Source organism: Anomaloglossus baeobatrachus, chromosome 4, assembly GCF_048569485.1.
Source record: "Anomaloglossus baeobatrachus isolate aAnoBae1 chromosome 4, aAnoBae1.hap1, whole genome shotgun sequence".
NCBI classification, from domain to species: domain Eukaryota; kingdom Metazoa; phylum Chordata; class Amphibia; order Anura; family Aromobatidae; genus Anomaloglossus; species Anomaloglossus baeobatrachus.
In genome coordinates this window covers 58,687,134-58,713,121 of record NC_134356.1, presented here as the reverse complement: position 1 = coordinate 58,713,121, position 25,988 = coordinate 58,687,134, and the positions used below count along the sequence as shown (strand labels likewise).

Genomic DNA, 25,988 nt, shown 5'->3' with positions numbered 1-25,988 from the left:
TTGATATACCTTTTGTATTTGATACTTTTTAATGGCCAATTGAAAAGGTAATGACTAAGGATGAGAGAATCAGTACTAAATTAATAAGATTAGTTTAGAATTTCACAATATTTGTGGATTCTAATGAATGCTACGTTTTGGGGATTTGATACACGTGAATCCAGTAAAATGGCCGATATTCTGCTAGACTCGTAGAGCAGATGCGTTAGAGAATGAATGGAGAACCGGCGAGGAGCTGCGGTGGATTGGACATGTGAGAAACCAGATGAATATGATAGTTTGTTGTTTCTCAGCCCATCTCGTATTATTTGTAGTGGTCAAAAAACCTCAGCGCACAATACACAGCTTTTTTAATGGCGGTCGGGGCACGTTCAGATACTCATTGACTAAAGGGAGTCTGTCAACCCAAAATTCCTTTTTTTTGGGCAATACTGTATTGTAGAGGACTTGGTCCCTATAAACATTAGCCCTGTACCTGTTGCTTGTTGCAGTGCCTGTAAATATATCTTTTAAACAATATTCAAATGTGGGGGCTTTGTTGCACCCTTGAAATGGCAAAGAGTACGTTGCATCATTACGCCACCTCCTCATTTGGATATTGGGGGTCTTTCCCAGCTTCTGATTGACAATGCTTACTTCCCAGAATGAGTACTGTAAGAATGCTGCCGGCATGTGCGCTTTCATACTCTCTTCTTTCTGGTGACGTTACTCTCTACAATAATACATGGCAAACGTGGAAACTGCTGCAGAGACTAGTAGAGGGTGGAGTGCAAATAACGTGTGGCTCCTGAGATTACTCCATTACCAAATAGGTCATTATGCCAACTACCACCAACGGTAATACTGTATTATCATTGGTGAAAGTGGAGATAATCACTTCTTTGAAGATGAGTTAAACACAAGAGCCACACATAATTGCTGTCCGCCCTCTCCTCTTCTCTTAAGCCGCTTGCAACATTTCTGGGCATATAAATTTAGCACCCAACATCAGCAACAACTGTGTGCACGAGCGGTCAGATGAAGGCAGTGCCCTTTCCTCCCTACACCTGCAGCATTCTAACAGTGCTCACTCTGGGAAGTGGGGGAAGGGCCCCGATATGCAAATGAGGAGGTGTAACCATGCACCAAACTCTTGACAATGTCATCGGTGCACCGCAGCCTGCTCATTTCTATATGAGTTTTCATTTCTAGAAGTTATTTCTTTATCGTTCCTATGGGAGACCCAGACATTGGGTGTATAGCTTCTGCCTCCGGAGGACACACAAAGTACTACACTCAAAAGTGTAGCTCCTCCCTCTGAGCTTATACACCCCCTGGAGACCCAGATCTAGCCAGTTTATCGCTTTGTGTTCAGGAGGCATACATCCACACATGCATTCTCATCTGATTTTTCATTTTTGGAAAGAGTTAAAAGAAAAGCGGGTCCAAGCCTGGACCTCCGGCATGTCCCTTCTCACCCCACTGTGTCGGCGGTGCTGTTAAGGTTGATTCCAAGGCTGGAGCCTTACATGCCGTGCTCCTTCACCATCCCTCCGGGCTCTGGCTTGAAGTGGGAGCCAGCACGGTTCTCCATGCTTGGCAGGAGACCGGTCTCCATCCGCAGCCCTTCAGGATCCTGCTGGACCGGAGAACTCGCCCGCAGGGACTTGGAACCCTGCGTCTCAGCAAGCTAAGTACCTGAGACGTTTATATATGGGGGTCCCTTGTACTTTATTGTTGGGGGAGAGTGTGCTGAGTGATTTTTGTGACATTTCCGGCGGGTTCTCTGGCTGTTGCCTGAGAACCGCGCCGATGGTGCCTGCGCGCCGGCCGCACCGCTCAAATCTACTTTCGGTTTCACTGCCCTCACATGTCATTCATGCAGAGGGACAGTGCAGCTCCGCCCAGCGGTCGTTCTACACAGGGGAGAGACACTCCTCACTGAGTTCATGTCTCCTCCCCTGTAGATCTCTTTGGCCCTCCAGATCCCGCTCTCAGAGTGAGTCCCGCCCCCTCTCTTCACTCCGGCGCCATTTTCTCAGCGTTCTTCCCTGCGATCAGCGCTGGCTGCAGCATCCCTGCTGAGGTGCTTGGGGGTCCGGGCTTTGGGATCTGGAGGGCACACAAACCGCTCCAGCGGTCTGGTAAGCCACAACCTCCGGTTGTGGACCTTCTGTATATACTCTCTGGGGGTCATTCTGGCAGAGCCCCCACTTCAGCAGCATGTCTCACACGAGGAGCAAGGCTCCAAAGCTGTATTCAGTGTGCACTGCATGTAAGCTCCTACTGCCTGAACCGAGCACCTATCTACATTGTGATGCCTGCTCTAACCTGACGATGCCTCAGCCTGGAATCGCCGCCCCAGTGGTCTCTCAGGCTGCTCCGGTCCCTGGCTTGGGTAGAATCCTTATCTAGGTCTATCTCCCAGTCTTTTGCCGACTCCATGGGACAGCTGTCCAGGACTTTGCTGAACATGCATCAGCCCCCTTCACAGGGTGCCTCTGCTGCTAGGGCTCTCTCAGCGGAGCTCACAGAGGATTCATCATCTGGTCCCAGACCCTGTCCTCCTAAAAGGAGACGCAGGGTTCCCTCTCCTTCCTCGTCCCGCGGCTCTGTTTCAGACGCTGACTCGCGGGACGAGGAGGATGCTTTTACAGGGGGCTCGGAGGCTAACTCCATGTGTCCCATTGATCTGTCAGAAAGTGACTCAGATGTTAGTGATTTGATTGCGTCCATTAATTCTATACTGGATCTCAATCCGCCAGTATCAGAAGAGCAACCCTCTCTGGCAGAAAAGCACCAGTTTACCTCGCCTAAGAGGACAAAGAGTGTGTTCTTTAACCACTCCAGTTTTCAGGCCGCTGTGTCCAAGCCCAGGGCCTGTCCTGACAAACGCTTCCCAAAGCGTAGTTCTGATGACCGGTTTCCATTTCCACCTGAGGTGGTCAAGGAGTGGGCTCATTCACCAAAGGTAGACCCTCCGGTGTCTAGGCTATCAGCCCGGACCGTTGTGTCGGTGGCTGACGGCACCTCACTTAAGGATTCCACTGACCGCCAGGTCGACCTTCTGGCCAAATCTGCATATGAGGCGGCAGGGGCCTCGTTCTCCCCAACTTTTGCAGCAGTGTGGGCTCTCAAAGCCATCTCTGCTTCTCTGGAGGAGATGCATTCCCTCATCAGGGAATCTATGCCCGAACTGGTTACCTTAACTTCCCAAGCTTCAGCTTTTTCATCCTATGCCATGTCTGCCATGCTGGAGGCTTCTCACCGCACTGCGGTGGCTTCGGCTAATTCCCTCGCTATCCGCAGGATCTTGTGGCTTCGAGAGTGGAAGGCAGATGCTTCCTCAAAGAAGTTCCTTGCTGGACTCCCTTTTGCTGGGTCCAGGCTGTTCGGTGAACAGCTGGATGAAATTATTAAGGAGGCTACTGGCGGGAAGAGTACTTCCATGCCAGAAACCAAAACCATGAAACCTGTCCAGGGTAGGAATCAGTCGAGGTTTCGTTCCTTTCGTTCCTCCAACTGGTCGTCCTCTAAGCCCTCGGCCTCGTCCACTAACTCAGCCAAGGACCAAAAATCCAACTGGCGCACAAAAGCGCGTCCACAGAAGACCGCAGGAGCTGCTGCCACTATCTGTCCGCGCCAGCAACGTCCTTAGTCGGTGGCAGGCTCTCCCACTTTGGCGACGTGTGGTTTCAACACGTCTCCGATCAGTGGGTGCGGGATGTCATCTCCCACGGCTACAGGATAGAATTCTCTTCCAGCCTGCCAAACAGATTTTTTCTGTCAACTCCCCCCTGTTCCAAGGCCACCGCCTTCTCTCAGGCCGTGGCATCCTTGCAGGCCAACGGGGTAATTGTACCGGTTCCCGCCCGGGAACGGTTCAGAGGTTTCTACTCAAATCTCTTCCTAGTCCCCAAAAAGGACGGTTCCTTCCGGCCCATCCTGGATCTCAAGCTTCTCAACAAGCATGTTCAGGTGCGGCATTTTCGCATGGAGTCTCTGCGGTCAGTCATTGCCTCAATGACCCAAGGGGATTTCCTGGCATCCATCGACATCAGAGATGCCTATCTGCATGTGCCAATTGCAGTTTCACACCAGCGTTTGCTACGTTTTGCAATCTGAGAGGAACATTTCCAATTTGTGGCTCTCCCCTTCGGGTTAGCCACGGCCCCTCGGGTATTCACCAAGGTCATGACAGCAGTGGTTGCGGTTCTGCACCTCCAGGGGTTGGCAGTGATTCCTTACCTGGACGACCTTCTAGTCAAGGCTTCATCCAGCGCAGACTGTCAGCGGAGTGTCTCGCTCACTCTCGCCACTCTAGCCCAATTCGGGTGGCTTGTCAATCTGCCCAAATCCACTCTGACTCCGACCCAGAGGCTCACGTACCTAGGGATGCAGTTCAAGACTTTGCCGGCACTTGTGAAGTTGCCCTTAATCAAACAGCAGTCCCTCCAACTGGCATTGCGCTCTCTGCTGAGGCCCCGCCGTTATTCCATCAGGCACCTGATGCAGGTGCTGGGTCAGATGGTGGCGTCAATGGAGGCTGTTCCCTTTGCCCAGTTCCATCTGCGGCCACTACAGCTGGACATTCTCCGCTGTTGGGACAAGCGGCCTTCCTCCTTGCACAGGTTAGTGGCTCTGTCGCCACAGACCAGGAGCTCTCTTCAGTGGTGGCTTCGGCCCCTCTCTCTGTCTCAGGGGCGCTCCTTCCTGGCCCCGTCCTGGGTGATCCTCACCACGGATGCCAGTCTATCCGGCTGGGGAGCGGTATGTCTCCACCACCGAGCGCAGGGCACTTGGACTCCGTCCGAGTCAGCCCTCTTGATCAATGTGCTGGAAACCAGAGCCGTGCTTCTGGCTCTCCTAGCTTTTCACCACCTATTGGCGGGCAAGCACATCCGAGTCCAGTCAGACAACGAGACAGCGGTTGCCTACATCAATCACCAAGGCGCGACACGCAGCCGCCTGGCAATGTTGGAGGTCCAACGCATCCTTCAATGGACGGAGGACTCCAAGTCCACCATATCCGCAGTCCACATCCCAGGCGTGGAAAACTGGGAAGCACATTATCTCAGCCGTCAAACCGTGGACAGTGGCGAGTGGTCCCTGCATCCGGCAGTGTTTCAGTCAATCTGCCGCAAGTGGGGCACTCCGGAAGTGGACCTAATGGCATCCCGTCACAACAACAAGGTTCCGGTTTACGTGGCTCGCTTCCACGATCCTCAGGCCTTCGCCGCGGATGCTCTGGTTCAAGACTGGTCCCAGTTTCGTCTGTCCTACGTGTTTCCCCCTCTAGCTCTCTTGCCCAGAGTTCTGCGCAAGATCAGAATGGAGGGCCGTCGAGTCATCCTCATTGCTCCGGACTGGCCCAGGCGAGCTTGGTACCCAGACCTGCTCCATCTGTTCGTAGAGGTGCCGTGGCATCTTCCGGACCGTCCAGACCTTCTCTCACAAGGTCCGTTTTTCCGCCAGAATTCTGCGGCTCTCAGATTGACGGCGTGGCTCTTGAGTCCTGGATCTTGACGGCTTCTGGTATCCCCCCTGAGGTCATTTCCACTATGACTCGGGCCCGGAAGTCTTCCTCTGCCAAGATCTATCACAGGACTTGGAAGATTTTCCTGTCCTGGTGTCGCTCTTCCGGCCATCCTCCTTGGCCTTTTTACTTGCCGACCCTTCTGTCCTTTCTACAGTCCGGTCTGCAGCTGGGACTGTCCCTCAACTCTCTCAAGGGACAAGTCTCGGCTCTGTCAGTGTTGTTCCAGCGGCGTATCGCCCGGCTGGCTCAGGTGCGCACCTTCTTGCAGGGCGTGTCTCACATCATTCCGCCTTACTGGCGGCCCTTGGATCCCTGGGACCTCAATTTGGTTCTCACGGTTTTGCAGAAACCCCCCTTTTGAGCCTCTTAGGGAGGTTTCTTTGTTTCGTCTTTCACAGAAATTGGTCTTTTGGCCATAACTTCCCTCAGGAGAGTCTCTGATTTGGCTGCGCTCTCTTCGGAGTCACCTTTTTTGTTTTTTCATCAAGACAAGGTGGTTCTCCGTCCGACTCCGGACTTTCTCCCTAAGGTAGTTTCTCCTTTCCACCTTAACCAGGACATTACCCTACCTTCCTTTTGTCCGGCTCCTATTCATCGCTTTGAGAAAGCGTTGCATACTCTGGATCTGGTGCGGGCGCTCCGGATCTATGTGTCTCGCACCGCTGCTCTTAGGCGGTGCACCTCTCTTTTTGTGCTAACCACAGGTCGGCGTAAGGGCCTCTCTGCTTCTAAGCCGACCTTAGCCCGTTGGATTAGGTCGACCATTTCGGATGCCTACCAGTGTTCTCAGGTGCCTCCCCCGCCGGGGATCAAGGCACACTCGACCAGAGCTGTCGGTGCCTCTTGGGCTTTCAGGCACCAGGCTACGGCTCAGCAAGTCTGTCAGGCTGCCACTTTGACTAGCCTGCATACCTTTTCAAAGGACTACCAAGTGCATGCTCATGCTTCGGCAGATGTGAGCTTGGGCAGACGCAACCTTCAGGCGGCTGTCGCCCAATTTGTGAAGTTAGGCTCCGCCTACTTCTCAGTTTTTCTGTTTATTCCCACCCATGGACTGCTTTGAGAAGTCCCAATGTCTGGGTCTCCCATAGGAACGATAAAGAAAGAGAATTTTGTTTACTTACCGTAAATTCTTTTTCTTATAGTTCCGTATTGGGAGACCCAGCACCCTCCCTGTTGCCTGTTGGCAGTTTCTTGTTCCGCGTGTTATCACCGGCTGTTGTCGTGGACAGAGTCTCCGGTTGTTCCGGTTCTTGCTCTGTTTTTACTCGTGGGTGGCTATTCTCCTTCAGCTTTTGCACTAAACTGGCTAGATCTGGGTCTCCAGGGGGTGTATAAGCTCAGAGGGAGGAGCTACACTTTTGAGTGTAGTACTTTGTGTGTCCTCCGGAGGCAGAAGCTATACACCCAATGTCTGGGTCTCCCAATACGGAACTATAAGAAAAAGAATTTACGGTAAGTAAACAAAATTCTCTTTTTTTCTCAGGCACTGTACCAGTACCATGTTCACTGCTAGCATGGTTGTTATAAGGGCCAAGCCCCTTACAACACTGTATAACCCATTTAAAATGCATTTTGGGGCTGACAGAATCCCTTTAAATCGAATTTTCCAGTTTAATTTGAATTTTGGCGTATTCTTTCATCTCTAGTGAGGACAAATCATCAGGCTTGGTGGAGTAGACCCAAGTAGTCTTCTTGCTAATTGTCATCAGTATTTCAGTTCAGCATTAAAATATATCAACTACTGAGGGTTCACAATTATTAATTATTTTATTATTATTGTAATAGTGGTAGTTGTAGTGGTAGTAGATTGTAGCTTGTACACCTATTAACAGGTTACTAAACCTAGAAGGAATACTTATTTTATTTGCCTGTAAGATCTATAGCTAGAATGGGCTACTTAATTGGTCATTAATAAGACAAAGGTGTTCTAATTATTCCCTGTTAACAAGAGAAACCTTTGGAGAAGAAATTAAGTTTAAAGTATATTAAAATGTGATGGGGGAAAATATAACTTTCACTCCTACCAATTGAAAAACAAATGAGTCACAAAACATAATGCAAATATTGTCACACCCGGTCATCTATTTTGGTTTACGAAACAGAACAATATTCTTATACAGCAGTGAATCAAGCCATAGTACAATGTGTTACAGAAATACAAATTACCAGCAGGGAATGTCACCCGTCTGTAGCACACAGGTATTCTGGTATTAAGGATTCCCTCATAATCTCTAAGGTAGCTCCAAACTATATCTGGCAGGTGTCCATAAGATGCCCAGTCTGAGCTATCTGTCCAGGGACCCAAATTTGGTCCTCAACATGAAGTCCAAACATGATATAAATTCCTCTCATGACGCATTTCATATTGTAGGATTCATCAGGGGAACAATTTAGGGAATTACTTGGCTGGGGGAGAGGGATTGGGATCAATGGCGTCTACGGTGTGAAGCATGGTGAATATTTTGTTTAAAGATGGTGACACCACAGGGTCTAGGCAAGCAGTTTCATTATTTCTGCTTTCTACAATGTTTATATGCATCTAAATGTTAGAAATAGAAACTCTTTCTATGGCTTCAATGTAAGCGTGGACCCAACAATCAAACATCTGTCACTGATTCCTTTATCCATAATTCAGTAGTGGAAGTAACGACTTGGTCTAAAATAAATACTAGGGTGAAAAACCGTGTCGTAGTGATACCCCTGATATCCGTTGAACATACAGCTTTGAGAATCTCACTGAGCACTGATCAATTAATCATCCAAAAATGAAAGGCGTATGGCACAAATGCAAACCTACCAAGACATGGCCGTCCACCTAAACTGACATCTCAAGCAAGAGAGCAATAATTAAGAGAAACAGATAAGATGCCCATGGTCACTATGGATGAGCTACTGAGATCCACCGTTAAGGTTGCAGAATCTACCTACAGGACAACTATTAGTCATATACTCCACAAATCTGGCCTTTAAGGAAAAGTGGCAAGTATAAAGACATTTTTAAAGCAAGACATAAGAAGTCACATTTGCAAGCAGTCATGTAGGGGACGCAGCTAGCATGTGATAGAAGGTGCTCTGGTCAGATGAGACCAAAGTAGAACTTTTTTGGGCTACGAGGGGCTGCTGATAAGTCTTTGGCTTTACCCAGAAAGAAACGAGGTAGCATGATGAAATTTTCCATTTATTCCACACACTCTCCACTGCTGTCAACACACTTCTTACATCAGTATTCCAAATTCTTTAAGCCTAGCAAAAAGAAGTATTTTGGTTGTGCTTCAAACCAGGCGTCTGTAGCAGCCATGGCATAAGTAATGGTGTGAAATTTGGTACCCTTAAGGTGTTTGTTCAGGTTTGGAAACCAATGACAGTCGGAGAGAGCTAGATCTGGTAAATAAGGTGGATGGTCAACCAGCTGGAAGCCCACCTCTGCCAGTTTTGCCATTGTCGCTTGTGCAGTGTGAGCAGAAACATTGTCTTGCAGAAACAAGATTCCTTTGGATAGCTTGCCGTGCCTTTTAGCCTTTAGAGCTGCCTTCAATTGGTCCAAAAGTTCAATGTAATACCTTGCGTTGATGTTGAAATTAGCAGCATGCCCTCCTTATCCCAGAACACAGATGCTATCACCTTAGTGGCTGATTTTTGCACCCTGAACTTCTTTGGATGAGGAGAACCACTGTGCCTCCATTCTTTTGATTGCTCCTTGTTTTCAGGGTCATACAAATAAATCCAGGTCTCATGCATAATGACCAGTCGATCCAGGAAGTTCTTATCAGTCCAGAAACATTGACAAATGGACCGGGAAGTTTTCACTCGCATGCCTCTCTGATCTGTTGTCAAACATTTGGGGACCCACTTTGCAGATAGATGCCTCATGTCCAAATGTTCATGGATAACGACACAAACACATTCACGGGAAATTCCAATGATGTCTCCTATTGATTTATCTGAAATTCGTCGATTTCTCCAGTATGAGGTTGTGAACAGCATCAACGATTTCCGGAACAACCACCACTCTCTGTCGTCCAGGACGTTCCTCATTATTGGTGCTGAAGTGGCCCGTTTTAAATTTGGCAACCCAGTTCTTTACTGTGGAATATGAAGGGCATTGATCCCCCAATGTCTGCGACATATCACAATGAATATCCTTCATGGACTTTCCTTGCAGAAACAAGAGTTTTATCACTCCTCTGCACTCAGTTGCTGTGAATATCGCATTAGACTCCGCCATTTTGTTTTCCGTGTGAGTAGAACACTGTTGCCATAAGCAACAAACACAAAATTTTGAAAACATATATTAGACACACAAGGCTTTCATGTTATGTAACATTTGTTACCATAGAAACAAAAAAAAAAAGACTTATCAGCAGCTCCTCGAAAAAGCACAACTATGTATGGTGGAAAACTAACACTGCACATCATCCTGAAAACACTGTCCCCACAGTCACACATGGTGGTGGCAGCATTATGCTGTAGGGAGGCTTTTCTTCAGCAAGGACAGGGAAGCTGGTCAGAGTGAAGGAAGATGGATGGAGTTAAATACAGGGCAATCCTGGAGGAAAACCTAATAAAGTCTGCAATAGACTGGGGTGTAGGAATTTATTTAGGAGTATCAGACTACAAGGGGCTTGAATATAAATGCACTTAAGAATTTTCAGATTTATATTTTTAAAATATTTAGACCATGTAAAATTTAGTTTACTATTCACAAATTCAGGTGCATCTCCGTAAATTAGAATATCATAAAAAAGTTAATTTATTTCAGTAACTCAATCCAAAAAAGGGAAACACATATTATATAGCGTCATTACACACAGAGGGATCTATTCCTATATATTATATAGAGTCATTACACACAGGGATCTATTTCAAGTGTTTTATTTCTGTTAAAGTTGATGATTATGGCTTACAGCCAATGACAACCCAAAAGTCATTATCTCAGAAAGTTAGGATAATTACCACAAAACACCTGCAAACTCTTCGTAAGTGTTTAAAATGGTCCCTTAGTCTAGTTCAGTAGGCTACACAATCATGCTTAAGTCAGACTGCTGACTTCACATGTCCAGAAGGCAGTTATTGACACACTCCACAAGAAGGGTAAGCCACAAAAGGTCATTGCTAAAGAAGCTGGCTGTTCATTGTGCTGTAGCCAAGCATATTAATTGAAAGCTGAGTGGAAGGAAAAAGTGTGCAAAAGGTGCATAAGCAACCGGGATAACCACAACCGTGATAGAATTGTTAAGAAAAGGCCAGTCAAAAATTTGGGGGAGATTCACAAGGAGTGGACTGCTGCTGGAGTCAGTGCTTCAAAAGTTACCACACACAGACGTATCCAAGACATGGGCTACAACTATCGCATTCTTTGTCAAGCCACTCTTGACCAATAAACAACACCAGTGCCAAGTGGTCCAAGGTATTATTTTCAGATGAAAGTAAATTTTGCATTTCATTTGGAAATCGCGGTCCCAGAGTCTGGAGGAAGAGTGGAGAGGCCACAATCCAAGCTGTTGAGGTCTAGTGTGAAGTTCCCACAATCAGTGATGGTTTGGGGAGCCATGTCATCTGCTGGTGTAGCTCCACTGTGTTTTATTAAGACCAAAGTGTAGCTGTGTACCAGGAAATTTTAGAGCACTTCATGCTTCCCTCTGCCAACAAGCTTTTTGGAGATGGAAATTTCATTTTCTAGCAGGACTTGGCACCTGTCCACACTGCCAAAAGTACCAATACCTGGTTTAATCACACTCGCCTGATAGAGAATCTATGGGGTGTTGTCAAGAGGAAGATGAGAGACACCAAACCCAACAATATCAAAGCAACCTGGGCTTCCATAACACCTCAGCAGTGCCACAGTCTGATCGCCTCCGTGCCACGCCGCTTTGATGCAGTAATTCAAAAGGAGCCCGACCAAGTATTGAGGCATTTGCTGTACAGACTTTTCAGTAGGCGCCAACATTTCTGAGTTAAAAATCATTTTTTCAGATGGTCTTATATAATATTCTACTTTTCTGAGATAATGACTTTTGGGTTTTCATTGGCTGTAAGCCATAATCATCAACATTAACAGAGATAAACACTTGAAATAGATCCCTCTGTGTGTAATGACTCTATATAATATATAGGACTAGACCCCTCTGTGTGTAATGACTCTATATAATATATATATGTTTCCCATTTTATATTGAATTACTGAAATAAATTGATCTTTTTGATGGTATTCGAATTTATTGAGATGTACTTGTACTTTTTACTTTGTGTATGTAGCACACTTAAAATCCCAATAAAATACATTAAAATTTGATGATGTAGTGTGAAGAAAAGTTCATGGGGAATGAATACTTTTTCAGGGCACTGTACATACTTTGTTTTGTTGCGACTCATTTGTTTTTAAAACCATAATAAAAGTTCTATTTTTCCTCTCACATTTGCTGTATTGATTAGTTAATATAGTTAATAGAGTTTGTTGGCAGTCTAAGGTCAAGGTTGAGTTTTATGTTGGTTTACTTGCACGTTTTGTTGGTTTGCTCGCTAGTTTTTATAATAAAATATTGCCCCTACTTATTGAATTGGTGATCTCTCTGGCTTCTAAATGTTAATTTTATCTCTGAAAGTTTACTACAGATTATAACCTGGATATTGATTTTCTTTTCCATCAGGAGTCACCATTGAGAAATTCTTGCGGTGTGTGATGCAGTTATGCTCATCATCTGGCAATGACTGGTATAGAGTTTACTTAATACGAAAGCTGTCAAATTTGGACGGGATAGACACAGTCCAGAGGCACTTTAAAGATCCTAAATTTAGGTGGCTTTTCCCTATAGCAATGCTCCAGAATAAGGTAAATGTACTTTCTCTCTGGTTGGCCGCCTGTCGAGAAGAGGCAACTTTACAAATAATTCTAAATAAAATGTTGTAGCGTTTTGGGTGCACAGCTCCTATGCAGATGAGTATGTTTTACTGGTTACAAATTCTCTGTATTCTGGTATAATACTCTGTTTTCTCTGTATTGGTTACAAACTTCCTGAATTGTTTTTACTCTGTTATGTTGAAAATATATCAGCCGGTACATGAGCTGTGGACACAAAGTGATGGATATATTATATTTAGGACCGTTGGCAAAGTTGTTTTGTTTTTTTTTGTTTTTTAATTTTTTTTAATTTTTAGATGCAATAAAAATTGGTTACAAATGTTCATGAACTTTGTACAAGGAACTTTCCAGAATTTAAAGGGAACCTGTCACTTAGAATATGCGTTCTGACCTATCAGCAGACGCATGTGTGCCCTAATTACACCTCCCTACCCACCCCTGTGTTATAAAATTGTATAATATGAAAGTATTAAAAAATGTTTTATTACCTTCATATTTCCTATGTAAATAGCAGGGTATTTGGTCACAGGGGCGGCGCCTTGCCCCTGCATACTTTCCGTGGTATCACGCCCCTGTGGGCGTGATATCATGGAGTCACATGAGAGACGTCCCCATTGCTCATTCTATCCTGCGCGCGTTTACACTTACTATTGCGGCAGGCTTCTCTTCCGGGTTCTCCTTGTCGGTTTCAGACGCGGGCTGCGCATGTGCAGAGCGCGTCAGAAGCCGGCGCGTGAACACCTGGAAAAGAAGCCTGCCACAATGCGCGCAGGATAGAATGAGCGACAGTGACGTCGCTCATGTGACTCCATGGTATCACGCCCACAGGGGCGTGATACCACGGAAAGTATGCAGGGGCAAGGCGCCGCACCTGTGACCAAATACCCTGCTATTTATATAGGAAATATGAAGGTAATAAAACGTTTATTACCTTCATATTACACAATTTTACAACACAAGGATGGGTAGGGAGGTGTAATTAGGGCACACATGCGTCTGCTGATAGGTCAGAATGCAAAATCTAGGTGACCGGTTCCCTTTAAGAGACTGAATTGGGGACAAAACAATTAGAAAAAAATATATTTAGCTTTAAAATGTCTTCACTACTCTCACACTGCTGATTCCTTGGTCGCCTGCTTGGTCTGTGTATATTCTACTGTATGTGTCTGCAAATGGGCTAATGCGTTGATATCCGTGACGTCACCAATGCTCCACGTCATGATGTTACCTCATTACTGCAGCCACAGAAAGAAAGGCCGTTGGGCGACCAGGGAATTATTATGGGATTTGAAGGGTCCTTTATTATTTTGCTACTGTATAATAATAATAATTAATAATAATAAAAGTTTGTGGGCTTGAAAAACCTCTAAAAGGAACCGGTCTGCTTTTTTCTCCTGAACAGCTGTCTGCCATGTACACACTGGAATATATTCAGTTTTAACTATTGTTTCCAGATAAAATGGGCAATGTAAAACAGGCAATAACCAATATCCGGATTCGTCTTGCCATATGTAATTGATTCGATTGTTTCTTTGTTTTTTTTTTTTTTGCCTGCTGGAACAAAGAAACGTTTGGTAGATTTATGAGGTTCTCACGTCCACAAAGTGGTGAAGACTCTGGACACAAACCCTGTGCACCTTGACTATATTCTGACCCTCACCATGACGCATGTTATTCACATTATAATAGCTCTTGCATATCAAGAGGATATATTGAAAATCGCACATTATTCTTTTGATGTTGTTGCAGGACGCTCAAACCAGTCAAATTGATCCGTTCCTGGTGTGCGGCCCAAGCTACAAAGTTCTCAGAGATGGCATTGGGCGAGCAATATTAGAGGACAAGAAAGATTTGATTGAAAAAGCCTTAATGGTATCACTACATTATGGTTATTTACATGTCCAAAAATATTAGAGAATAAGAATTGTATTTTGTATATTTATGTAGAATTGGTGGAGGAAGGTTGAACTAGGTGGACCTAGGTCTTTTTTTTTAACCTATGTAACTACTATGTAACTATGTAGGATGGGTCATCAATACAGCTAGGTCATTGTTCTACTCACTACATTCCGACTAATCGGCTGATTTAAGGGACTGCAATGGGCACCACATCTATCCCTTATGTATCAGGCACAGCTCTGTACTTTTAGTAGTAGCAATGTAAAGTAAACGGGACTGAGTTCCTCAGTTATCATTTCTGGCAGTGCTAGATTAAACCCTGTGGTGATTCCATGGCAGTCATCTTGGGCCTCTTCTTCAAATTATTTTCTAATATATTTTAATACAGCAATGAAATTTAAACACAGCAAAAATTACGTTTGTTAAACATCACTGTAACCCAGGAAAATTAACCAACGTCGTCCTTGGGTGTGGCCTATATATACTCGTCTGTGTTCCTGAACCTTCTTATAATGTTCTATTATGATGTAGAGAACTCTCTGCCACTTAACGCTCCTCCACTCCCGATCCCTGTGCTGTCCAATCACACAGTTGCCGCCCCCGATCTCATAGTTACCCCTCCTCTACTACATGTAAATTGTCGAGTATTACCAACAATTCAACTTCCTGTAGTTTTCATTGGAGCTCCGCTGATTCCACTGACCTCCACTGTCAGCAGGATGGGCCGGCACGCTGATTATAGATTTCTTTCAATAGAAAATCCATTATTTTTCATCTGCTGCATGAGGGCCCAAGAGATGTGGGCCCAGTGCCTACTATGGCGAACTGGTAATACCGCACTGATTCCAAAAAATATTTGAAGCGGTATCTGCTAAATAGTGACGGATCCTTTAAGTTAGTGAGGAATGGACCCTATATGATATTGATGATGGACTTTCCAGGAGCAGAACCCCTTTAACAGGCCAAAAATATAACTGTCTTGGACAGAGTTTACATGTCCAAGTTGTTTGTTTTTTTAGTTATGACTTAACTTTTGACACAAATGGAAAAAAAATGAATAAGGGAATGTAATCCTTCAGGCTATACATTGTAATATCAGGTGTATAAAAAGAGAAATTAGATCCCGTGAGCCCAATGTATTGTTACCCCTCTATAAATCACTTGTAAGGCCACATCTGGAATATGGGATCCAGTTTTGGGCTCCACATTTTAAAAAGGACATTCAGAAGTTAGTTCAAAGGTGGCAACTAGACTACTACAAGGAATGGAGGTCTCCCATATGATGAGAGGCTGGAAAAGTTACCGTAGATATGTTTATCTTAGAAAAAAGACGTCTCAGAGGAGATCTCATTTATATGTATAAATATATGTGTAGTTAATATAAAGGACTGGCACATGACTTATTCCTTCCAAAGACAATACTAAGGACCAGGGGGCACTCACTGCGAGTGGAAGAAAAGAGATTCCGGCAGCTAAATAGGAAAGGGTTCTTTACAGTTAGAGCAGTCAGACTGTGGAATGCCGACCACAAGAGGTAGTAATGGCAGATACTATAACAGCTTTTATATCAGGGCTGGAGGATTTCCTCAGTACACACAACATTGTTGGTTATAAATGACTTAGGGACAAAATGTATAATTGGTGGAGAAAGGTTGAACTAGATGGACCTAGGTCTTTTTTCAACATATGTAACTAGGTAGTATTGACATCTTCTTTTTGGCATATGATAGTTTAGTAAATTAGGAGGCAACGAGTCAGTTCATTTATATATAAACATCTTGTTTAAGAATGTAGGACAGCAGCATTACCATAAAGTAATTTAATTAATCTTTTTTAGGAGTGTAAGCAGCCCAACCATGAACTGGCCGTCTGCATACTTCTTGCTGTATTCCGGGAAATAACCTTGTATTATGGGATCCGCAATAATCCAAGTCAGGGGACAGTGCCAGTAAGTGTTTCACTAATAGTTACTAAATCAAGAGGCTCAGCCCAAAACAAAGTTCTAGCTACCTGTTCTCCGCTGACCATGTAACCGATTACAACATAGGAGAGAATCTAATGACGCACAGTGACAGTAAAGTCTTTTTCTGAATGTACACACTGTACTTTGTTTTCTTCACCATCCGGCTCAGACCGCTATGATAATTTCTCCTTTCCTCAAAAAAATATTCTTGATCAAACATTTTTGATTATTCACTTCTGTAGCCATTTTTAGCCTTTCTAGCAACACACAGAAAAACAGACCTCAGACCAGTCTCATGGACTAGTACTCGCCTAGAGCTTTTATCACTGCAGCCCCACAGCACATAGGTTACTGTGGGGCACTGCTGTCACACAAAGATCTACACATGATATATATTCTGTAAGCGGAGGACACCTGTGAGGGCACCCAAATCTAGGTATACGTATAAATAAACCATTATGAAGGCACATGTTCCCCTCTACAGGGAAGGGGTTGTTATCACAGTGCCAGTATTTTGGTGCATGGATTGCAGGATATCGGGGCTCACCCCATCGGATCGTGCATTGATAATGATGAAGGGGCACCGGGCGCACAAAGTCTCATTAGGTCCAGACAAGTAGTCCATTAGACATTTCTGCACATAAGAAAAAAATTGTTTAATTTATTACAAACATTAAATGAAGCTGAGCTGCACAATGCTTCCACAGCAGAGACACGGGGAAAACCATAGAGTGAAGCTTCACTCACCCACCACAGGGCCAGGAGACGCAGAGCTGATTATATCACCATGACCTTAAAGGGTGCCATATTGACAAGATTGCCATGAAGCCCGTGGCACTTTACAGGCACCGAGAGGTCAGTTTTTTAATAGTTTGTTAGCAAAAGAAAATCCAAGGTGGCAACCTCTCCTTAACCCATCCTGCGCCACCATGACTGCCAATAAAGCCCTTGTCTCCACTACACCCCTGCCTATATCTGTAGATGTGTGATATTGCAGTCACCTGAATATATTCACCAATGTGTTCAATATAGGAACATGAAGACATGAAGAATTTTATCAAGAACATCAAGATTCTTCAAGAAGGAGCAATGAGTCCCTTTGTGGAGACATTGCTGAATAACAGCCGTCCAGTGCTACGTGCCGTTCCCGGCATTAGGAGCTCACAGGTCACTGTTTTCGGACTCGCCGTACATATGGCTGCTGTACTACTAAATGGGAATCATCCCCTTTTTTCACCCTTGAGAAATATGGCTTTTCAACCAACAAGAATGCAGGTAATACATTACTGGAGATTTTTTTATTTTCCTTTGCAGCATTTTGGACAGTGATACATTTATAAGATATACTTATATATTTCATTATTTCTAGAATTCCTATTTACCAACAATGCCGGAAGACTTGATGGTCTATGCTAGAGGAGCCATGCGTGAACCGCTGCACTGGTATCGTAAGTGGGATTTACTTGTACTTAGCAGGACTTACAAGATAGCATAACGTCCAGTATTGACATCAGATGATGCACAACTCACCTTCTTCCCCTCCCTGCAGAATGACCTCTGCACAAATCACATCCACAACACATTTCCATAAAAGTCTGTAATTGTTCTTCAGAATACAAAAAAAATATAAAAAGAATTACAGTAAGAAAGTATAATAGAATTAAGAAAACTAGAAAAAATTTTTTTTTTAATATTAGTTTCTAATTCTTTTAAATAAGAGAGCAACCTTAGTTACATATTCCCTTTAAAGGAGCTGTCCGACATAAACTCCAAAAATCTTTTTAAGCTTATCTGTGCTGTATTGTCATATAAAACATCCAAACATTATTTTTTTTGTTTTTTAACTTTTATTCCTCTTGAATTTTCACTTTATTCTCTGTAGTAGCTTTATTTACCTGCAGCTCAACCAAACATGACCTGTTTGACTGCCGAACTCAGTCACAGGTGGCACCGCCCAGCCTCAGTTTCCAGCCCCGCCCTCTGCACACACATTCCCTGTCTGTATTCTCTGTCTCAGCACCTGATGGATAAATGAATACTATGTAATGAAAATTATATATAGCCCCTAATGTGAGTCTATAGTAGAGATATACACATACCCACCCACACACACCTAGTTATATAACATATATAATCCCCCTTCATGCACTATCTTCTCTCCCCCCTTCGCCGTCTCCTCTGCACCCCCAACAGCCCCCGTCTCTCACCCGTGCACTCTGTTCTCTGCCCCCACCGCTCTGTCTCTCACCCATGCACTCTTCTCAACCCCCCTGCTTTGTCTCTCAACCGTGCAGTCTCTCTCTCACCCCTGCAGTCTCTTCTCTGCCCCCCTGCTCTCTCTCTCACCCGTGCAGTCTCTTCTCTGCCCCCCTGCTCTCTCTTACCCGTGCACTCTGTTCTCTGCCCCCTCCGCTCTGCCTCTCACCCATGCACTCTTTTCTACCCCCCTGCTTTCTCTCAACCGTGCAGTCTCATTCTCACCCGTGCACTCTCTTCTCTGCCCCCCTGCTCTCTCTCTCACCCGTGCAGTCTCTTCTCTGCCCCCCTGCTCTCTCTTACCCGTGCACTCTGTTCTCTGCCCCCACCGCTCTGTCTCTCACCCATGCACTCTTCTCTACCCCCCTGCTTTGTCTCTCAACCGTGCAGTCTCTCTCGCACCCGTGCACTCTCTTCTCTGCCCCCCTGCTCTCTCTCTCACCCGTGCAGTCTCTTCTCTGCCCCCCTGGTCTCTCTCTCACCCGTGCACTCTTTTCTCTACCCCCCCCCGTACTCTCTCTCACCCGTGCTGTCTTTTCTCCTCCGTGCTGTGGTGCAGCGTCCTTACAGCTTAGTGATGCAGAGCTCAGTGCTGTTGACCGTGGTGTCAGGTGACATCCCTGCTCTCTGTTCCTGACTGTATTCAAAAGCTAGGAGCATGGGAGGCTGCATTTATCACATAGTGTGGAGAGAGACCGCGCACGGGGGAGGGGGGTCACAGTTCACCATACATCATAACGAGCTGAGGACACTGTCGGGCAAACATTGCTGACTGTGTTCCTAGACAGAGAGGGCAACCCTGTTTGTCCAGGACCCCAGCACATACAGGGCACAGATAGCAGCGCACAGGGAGCAGGAGAGAGTACAGAATGTGGGGAGGGAGGGGGGGCGGGGGCTCATGGCACTGTACCTGCCCCAGTATGGTGGCTACTACATGACGTTGGCTGTGATGCCCGTCTACAAGCTCCTGCCCCTAACGACGTGACATCACAGGAAGCAGCAAAATTCCGTCAGGAGCGGTCACATGAACGCTCTGGGCCGGGGGAAAGGGGCTGTGATGGTAGGTAGTTACTATCTACTTACCTGCCCCAATGTAGCCCAATAGTGAAATAACAAAACATAAGTAAAATAAGCCGGATAACCCCTTTAAGAACTAAAATTGTGCGTAGAGCTTTTTTTATCACTGTAGTTAAATGATATTATTAAATGTGAGTAATGTTGGTCTATAAATATGTTTTTTTATTATTTCCAATAGGTTGTCCTAATGGTCACTACTGTACTGTTGGGGAGGTAAGTTTGTTAAGGCTATATTGCTTTTCTTAAATATCATATAATAGGTCCAGGTCACTTTTTTGTCCTCGGGGTTGTGCAGAACTAACATATTGATGATGTATACATGGTATATATAGTCAATGTCAGATTGGTGGCTGACTTTCTATGTTTCAGCTCATCTCCCATTCACGTGAATAGGAGCTGTCCAGCAATATTCTGGAACAGCCATTAAACAATGTACAGAAATACTGTTTCCACTCTGTACATTGTTTACATTCAGCTGCCTCCGGAGCAGATAACCGCTAATCAGTGAGGGATTGGACCTCTACTAATTGATATTGTTGACCTGTCTAGTGGATAGTCATCAATAGCTTATCCTTTAGGAATCAACGGATTTTAGTATAGTCGGCTATTACATGTCCTCTTCTTAACCCCTTCAGCCCCCAGCCTGTTTTCACCTTAAAGACCCGGCCATTTTTTGCAATTTTGACCAGTGTCACTTTGACAGGTTATAACTCTGGAACACTTCAACGGATCCTGGCGATTCTGAGATTGTTTTTTCGTGACATATTGTGCTTCATGTCAGTAGTAAATTTAGGCCGATATGTTTTGCGTTAATTTGTGAAAATTTCGGAAATTTGGCGAAAATTTTGAAAATTTCGCAATTTTCAAAATTTGAAATTTTATGCCCATAAATCTGAGAGATAGGTCACACAAAATAGTTACTAAATAACATTTCCCACTTGTCTGCTTTACACCAGCGCAATTTTTGAAAAAAAAAAAAATTCCGTTAGGAAGTTAGAAGGGTTCAAAGTTCATCAGCAATTTCTCATTTTTCCAACAAAATTTACATAAAAAAAATTTTTAGGTACCACATCACATTTGGAGTGATTTGAGAAACCTAGGCGACAGAAAATACCCAAAAGTGACCCCATTCTAAAATCTGCACCCCTCACTCTGCTCAAAACCACATCCAAGAAGTTTATTAACCCTTTAGGAGCTTCACAGCAACCAAAGCAATGTAGACGAAAAAATGAAAATTTTACTTTTTTAACACAAAAATGTTACTTTAGCCATAAAAATTAGTATTTTCACAAGGGTATCAGGAAAAATGCATCATAAAATGTATTGTGCATTTTCTCCTGAGTACGCAGATACCTCATATGTGGTGGAAATCAAATGTTTGGGCACACGGCAGGACTCGGAAGGCAAGGAGCACCATTTGAATTTTTGAACGCAAAATTAGCTGCACTCATTAGCGGACGCCATGTCGGGTTTGAAGACTCCCTGAGGTGCCTAAACAATGTAGCTCCCCCACAAGTGACCCTATTTTGGAAACTAGACCCCTCAAATATTTTTTCTAGATGTTTGATGTGCACTTTGAACCCCTGGGGGCTTCACAGAAGTTTATAACGTTGAGCCGTGAAAAGAAAAAAAAATTTTTTTACCACAAAACTGTTGCTTCAACCAGGTAGCTTTTTTTATCACAACGGTATCAGGAAAAAATGCACCATAAAATGTATTGTGCATTTTCTCCTGAGTACGCAGATACGCCATATGTGGTGGAAATCAAATGTTTGGGCACACGGCAGGACTCGGAAGGCAAGGAGCGCCATTTGAATTTTTGAGTGCAAAATTAGCTGCACTCATTAGCGGACGCCATGTCGGGTTTGAAGACTCCCTGAGGTGCCTAAACAATGGACCTCCCCCACAAGTGACCCCATTTTGGAAACTAGACCCCTCAAATATTTTTTCTAGATGTTTGATGTGCACTTTGATCCCCTGGGGGCTTCACAGAAGTTTATAACGTTGAGCCGTGAAAAGAAAAAAATTTTTTTTTACCACAAAACTGTTGCTTCAACCAGGTAGCTTTTTTTATCACAACGGTATCAGGAAAAAATGCACCATAAAATGTATTGTGCATTTTCTCCTGAGTACGCAGATACCCCATATGTGGTGGAAATCAAATGTTTGGGCACACAGCAGGACTTGGCAGACAAGGAGCGCCATTTCACAGCAAAATTGGTTGGAATTATTAGCGGACGCCATGTTGCATTTGGAGACCCCCCTGAAGTGCCTAAACAATGGAGCTCCCCCACATGTGATCCCATTTTGGAAACTAGACCCCTCATGGAATTTATCTAGCTATTTAGTGAGCACTTTGAACCCCTGGAGGCTTCACAAACGTTTGTAATGTTCAGCCGTGAAAATATTTTATTATTTTTTTTACCACAAAATTGTTTTTTCAAACAGGTAGCTTTTTTTCTTCAGCGCTCTATTGGGAGACCCAGACGATTGGGGTATAGCTACTGCCCTCTGGAGGCCACACAAAGCACTACATTAAAAGTGCAAGGCCCCTCCCCCTCTGGCTATACCCCCCCGTGGTATCACGGGTTCTCCAGTTTTAGCTTTGTGTGCGAAGGAGGTCAGACATTCCATGCATAGCTCCACAGATTTTAGTCAGCAGTAGCTGCTGACTATTTCGGATGGAAGAAAAGAGGACACATATAGTGTCCCCAGCATGCTCCCTTCTCACCCCTGGATGGTGTTGTAAGGTTGAGGTACCTATTGCTGGTACAGGGCTGGAGCCTGACATGCTGTTTTCCTTCCACATCCCCTTGTAGGGCTCTGTGGAAGTGGGATCCTGCCGGCCTCTCAGCTCTGATGCCGGGCTCCATCCACAGACCCATTAGAACCTGATGGAGACGGAGCAGGAGTACGATCAGGGACAGGCCCTGCATCATACAGGTACTCTGTGTCCCCGGCAGGCACAGACACACTCCGGGCTGGCTGGGTGTTGTAGTGCGCCGGGGACCGCAACGTGGAGTTGGTGTCCCTACAGATTACTGGGGGATTGTTTGTGTTTGGGAACGCAGCGCCGACCCCCTCTGGACCGGGCGGCGCTGCTGTGACTTGTGGTGCGCCGGGGATCCGCCGTCCGCGCTTTTACGGCGGCGGCGGTTATAAATTTAGTCCCCGGCTTTTTGGGCCTAGGACGCCGGCAGCTCCGTTTCGTTCCCGCCCCCACCCTGTCATTCAGGGTAGGGGAGAGACGCTGTTCGCTAGCAGCGACGAGGGCTGGAGCCTGATTTACATGCTCCAGCCCTCTCACTTGGCACAGAGGGAAGCAGGCTTCCCGCTCTTGGCCAGGAACGCCCAGGGCCCGCCCCCCTTCCTCTCTCGAGACGCCGGCAGCCATTACATGCATGCCTGGCTGGAGGAAGGACGCAAGGCTCTGGGAGACCTGGACTAGGGGCTATCTGGCGACCACACACCCGCTTTTTAAGCGGGCGGTAAGCGATTTTTCTGTGCTGGTCCCTCTAGTGCCTCACTGTGTATCAGTGTACTGGGTACAGATATATAGTTATTGTATTACTTGCACTGTGAGGTGCGCTTCTGGCTGCATATCCCAGATCGCTCTGTGGAAGCAGCAACATGTCATCCTCAAAACGCAAGGCGGCCAAGGCAAAAAGGGCTGTGTATACTGCGTGTGCTGCATGTGGGGCTAATCTACCAGCAGGCTCCGATGACCCCCATTGTGTGCAATGCTCCGACCCGGTGCTGCTTCGCCAGCCGGAGTCAGGAGAGGTAGCGACCCAGGCTGAGACGCTTGTAAGTTCTGCCCCGGTGACAGGGACAGACTTTGCAGTTTTTGCAGATAATATGTCTGTATCTATGGCAAAAATCCTTGAGACCTTGCAATCTATGCATGGGGCTCAGTCTCTGGGCACGGCGAGGCCTCTGTCCTCAGGTCCCCCTTACTTGGAATGTATCCAGCCCACAGGGGGGTCCCCGGCTTCACAGGCCGAGGATTATGACTCAGATGATGGCCCCAGCCACCCTAAGCGAGCTCGCTGGGAAAGACCCTCGACGTCTTCACACTGCTCAGGGTCTCAGTGCAATCAGTCTCCCTGTGATGTGTCTGATGAGAGTGATCAGGAATCCACTCCTGGAACCCCTCTCAACCTGGATACCCCGGATGGGGATGCCATGGTAAACGACCTTATCTCAGCCATCAATAGGCTGTTGGATATTTCTCCCCCAGCCCCTTCAGCAGAAGAGGCGGCTGCGGAGCAGGAAAAGTTTTGTTTCCTTTATCCCAAGCGTAAATTGAGTGCTTTGTTAGATCACTCTGACTTCAGAGAATCAATCCAGAAGCACGACGCTCACCCAGAAAGGCGTTTCTCTAAACGATCTAAAGATACGCGTTTCCCTTTCCCCCCTGAGGTGGTCAAGCGCTGGACACAGTGTCCAAAGGTAGACCCCCCGATTTCCAAACTTGCAGCTAGATCCATAGTTGCAGTGGAGGATGGCGCTTCACTTAAAGATGCCAATGACAGACAGATGGACCTTTGGTTAAAATCTGTCTATGAAGCTATAGGCGCGTCGTTTGCTCCGGCATTCGCAGCCGTATGGGCACTCCAGGCTATTTCAGCTGGCTTAGCAAAAGTGGATGCTATCATGCATCCAGCAGTGCCGCAAGTGGCGCACCTTACCACGCAGATGTCGGCGTTTGCGTCTTACGCTATCAATGCGGTCCTAGAATCTACCAGTCGCACCTCAATGGCGTCCGCCAATTCGGTAGTTTTGCGCAGAGCCTTGTGGTTAAAGGACTGGAAAGCAGATGCTGGTTCCAAAAAATGTTTAACCAGTTTGCCTTTGTCTAGAGATAGACTGTTTGGCGAGCCATTGGCTGACATCATTAAGCAGTCCAAGGGTAAAGACTCCTCTTTACCACAACCCAGAACATCCAAACCTCAGCAGAAAAAGTGGCAGCAGAGGTTTCAGTCCTTTCGAGGTTCGGGCAAGACACCATTTACCTCGTCCAAAGGGACTCAGAGGACGCAAAGAAACTCAGATTCGTGGCGGACTCACACACGCCCCAAGAAAGCAAATGGAGGTACCGCTTCCAAAGCGGCTACCTCATGACTTCCAGCCCCCCCCCTCCGCATCGCCGGTCGGGGGCAGGCTCTCCCGCTTTTCCGGCATTTGGATGTCACAGGTCAAAGACCGGTGGGTGACGGACATTTTGTCTCGCGGGTACAGAATCGAGTTCAATTCTCGTCCTCCAGCTCGGTTCTTCAGAACCTCCCCACATCCAGACCGAGCAGATGCTCTGCTGCAGGCGGTGGATTCCCTAAAAGCGGAAGGAGTGGTTATCCCAGTCCCTCCTCAGGAACAAGGGCAAGGGTTTTACTCCAATCTCTTTGTGGTTCCAAAAAAGGACGGCTCGTTCCGTCCTGTTCTGGACCTAAAACGGCTCAACAAACATGTGCACGCCAGGAGGTTCCGGATGGAAACCCTCCGCTCTGTCATTGCCTCAATGTCCAGAGGAGACTTCCTTGCCTCAATAGACATCAAAGATGCTTATCTCCACGTGCCAATTGCTACAGAACATCAACGTTTTCTACGTTTTGTGATAGGAGACGACCATTTTCAGTTCGTAGCTCTTCCATTTGGTCTGGCGACAGCCCCACGGGTCTTCACCAAGGTCATGGCGGCGGTGGTAGCAGTCTTGCACTCTCAGGGACACTCGGTGATCCCTTACCTAGACGACTTATTGGTCAAAGCTCCCTCTCAGGAGGCATGTCAGCACAGCCTGAATGCTACGCTGGAGACTCTACAGTCTTTCGGATGGATCATCAACTTTCCAAAGTCGATCCTATCACCGACTCAGTCACTAACGTATCTTGGCATGGAGTTTCATACTCTAGCAGCGATAGTGAAGCTTCCGCTGGACAAGCAGCGGTCACTACAGACAGGGGTGCAATCTCTTCTGCAGGGCCAGTTGCATCCCTTGCGGCGCCTCATGCATTTCCTAGGGAAGATGGTGGCAGCCATGGAAGCAGTTCCCTTTGCGCAGTTTCATCTGCGCCCACTTCAATGGGACATTCTCCGCCAATGGGACGGGAAGTCAACGTCCCTGGACAGGAAAGTCTCGCTTTCCCAGACGGCCAAGGACTCTCTACAATGGTGGCTCCTTCCCACCTCATTATCTCAGGGAAGATCCTTCCTGCCCCCATCCTGGGCAGTAGTTACGACAGATGCGAGTCTGTCGGGGTGGGGAGCAGTGTTTCTCCACCACAGGGCTCAGGGGACGTGGACTCCGCAGGAGTCCACCCTTCAGATCAATGTTCTGGAAATCAGAGCAGTGTATCTTGCCCTACTGGCCTTCCAGCAGTGGCTGGAAGGAAAGCAGATCCGAATCCAATCGGACA

The 25,988-nt window shown here is 46.1% G+C and overlaps 1 protein-coding gene across 1 annotated transcript in view; it reads left to right on the top strand.

Moving 5' to 3' along the window:
* Window positions 1-25,988, top strand: part of RNF213 (ring finger protein 213) — a 486,493-nt gene that overhangs the window by 368,032 nt on the left and 92,473 nt on the right. The window contains exons 48-53 of the mRNA XM_075344370.1: window positions 12,169-12,350; window positions 14,130-14,252; window positions 16,117-16,227; window positions 17,275-17,517; window positions 17,612-17,690; window positions 19,754-19,788. Coding sequence (XP_075200485.1) covers window positions 12,169-12,350; window positions 14,130-14,252; window positions 16,117-16,227; window positions 17,275-17,517; window positions 17,612-17,690; window positions 19,754-19,788 — 773 coding nt within the window. The remainder of the gene's footprint in view (window positions 1-12,168; window positions 12,351-14,129; window positions 14,253-16,116; window positions 16,228-17,274; window positions 17,518-17,611; window positions 17,691-19,753; window positions 19,789-25,988) is intronic.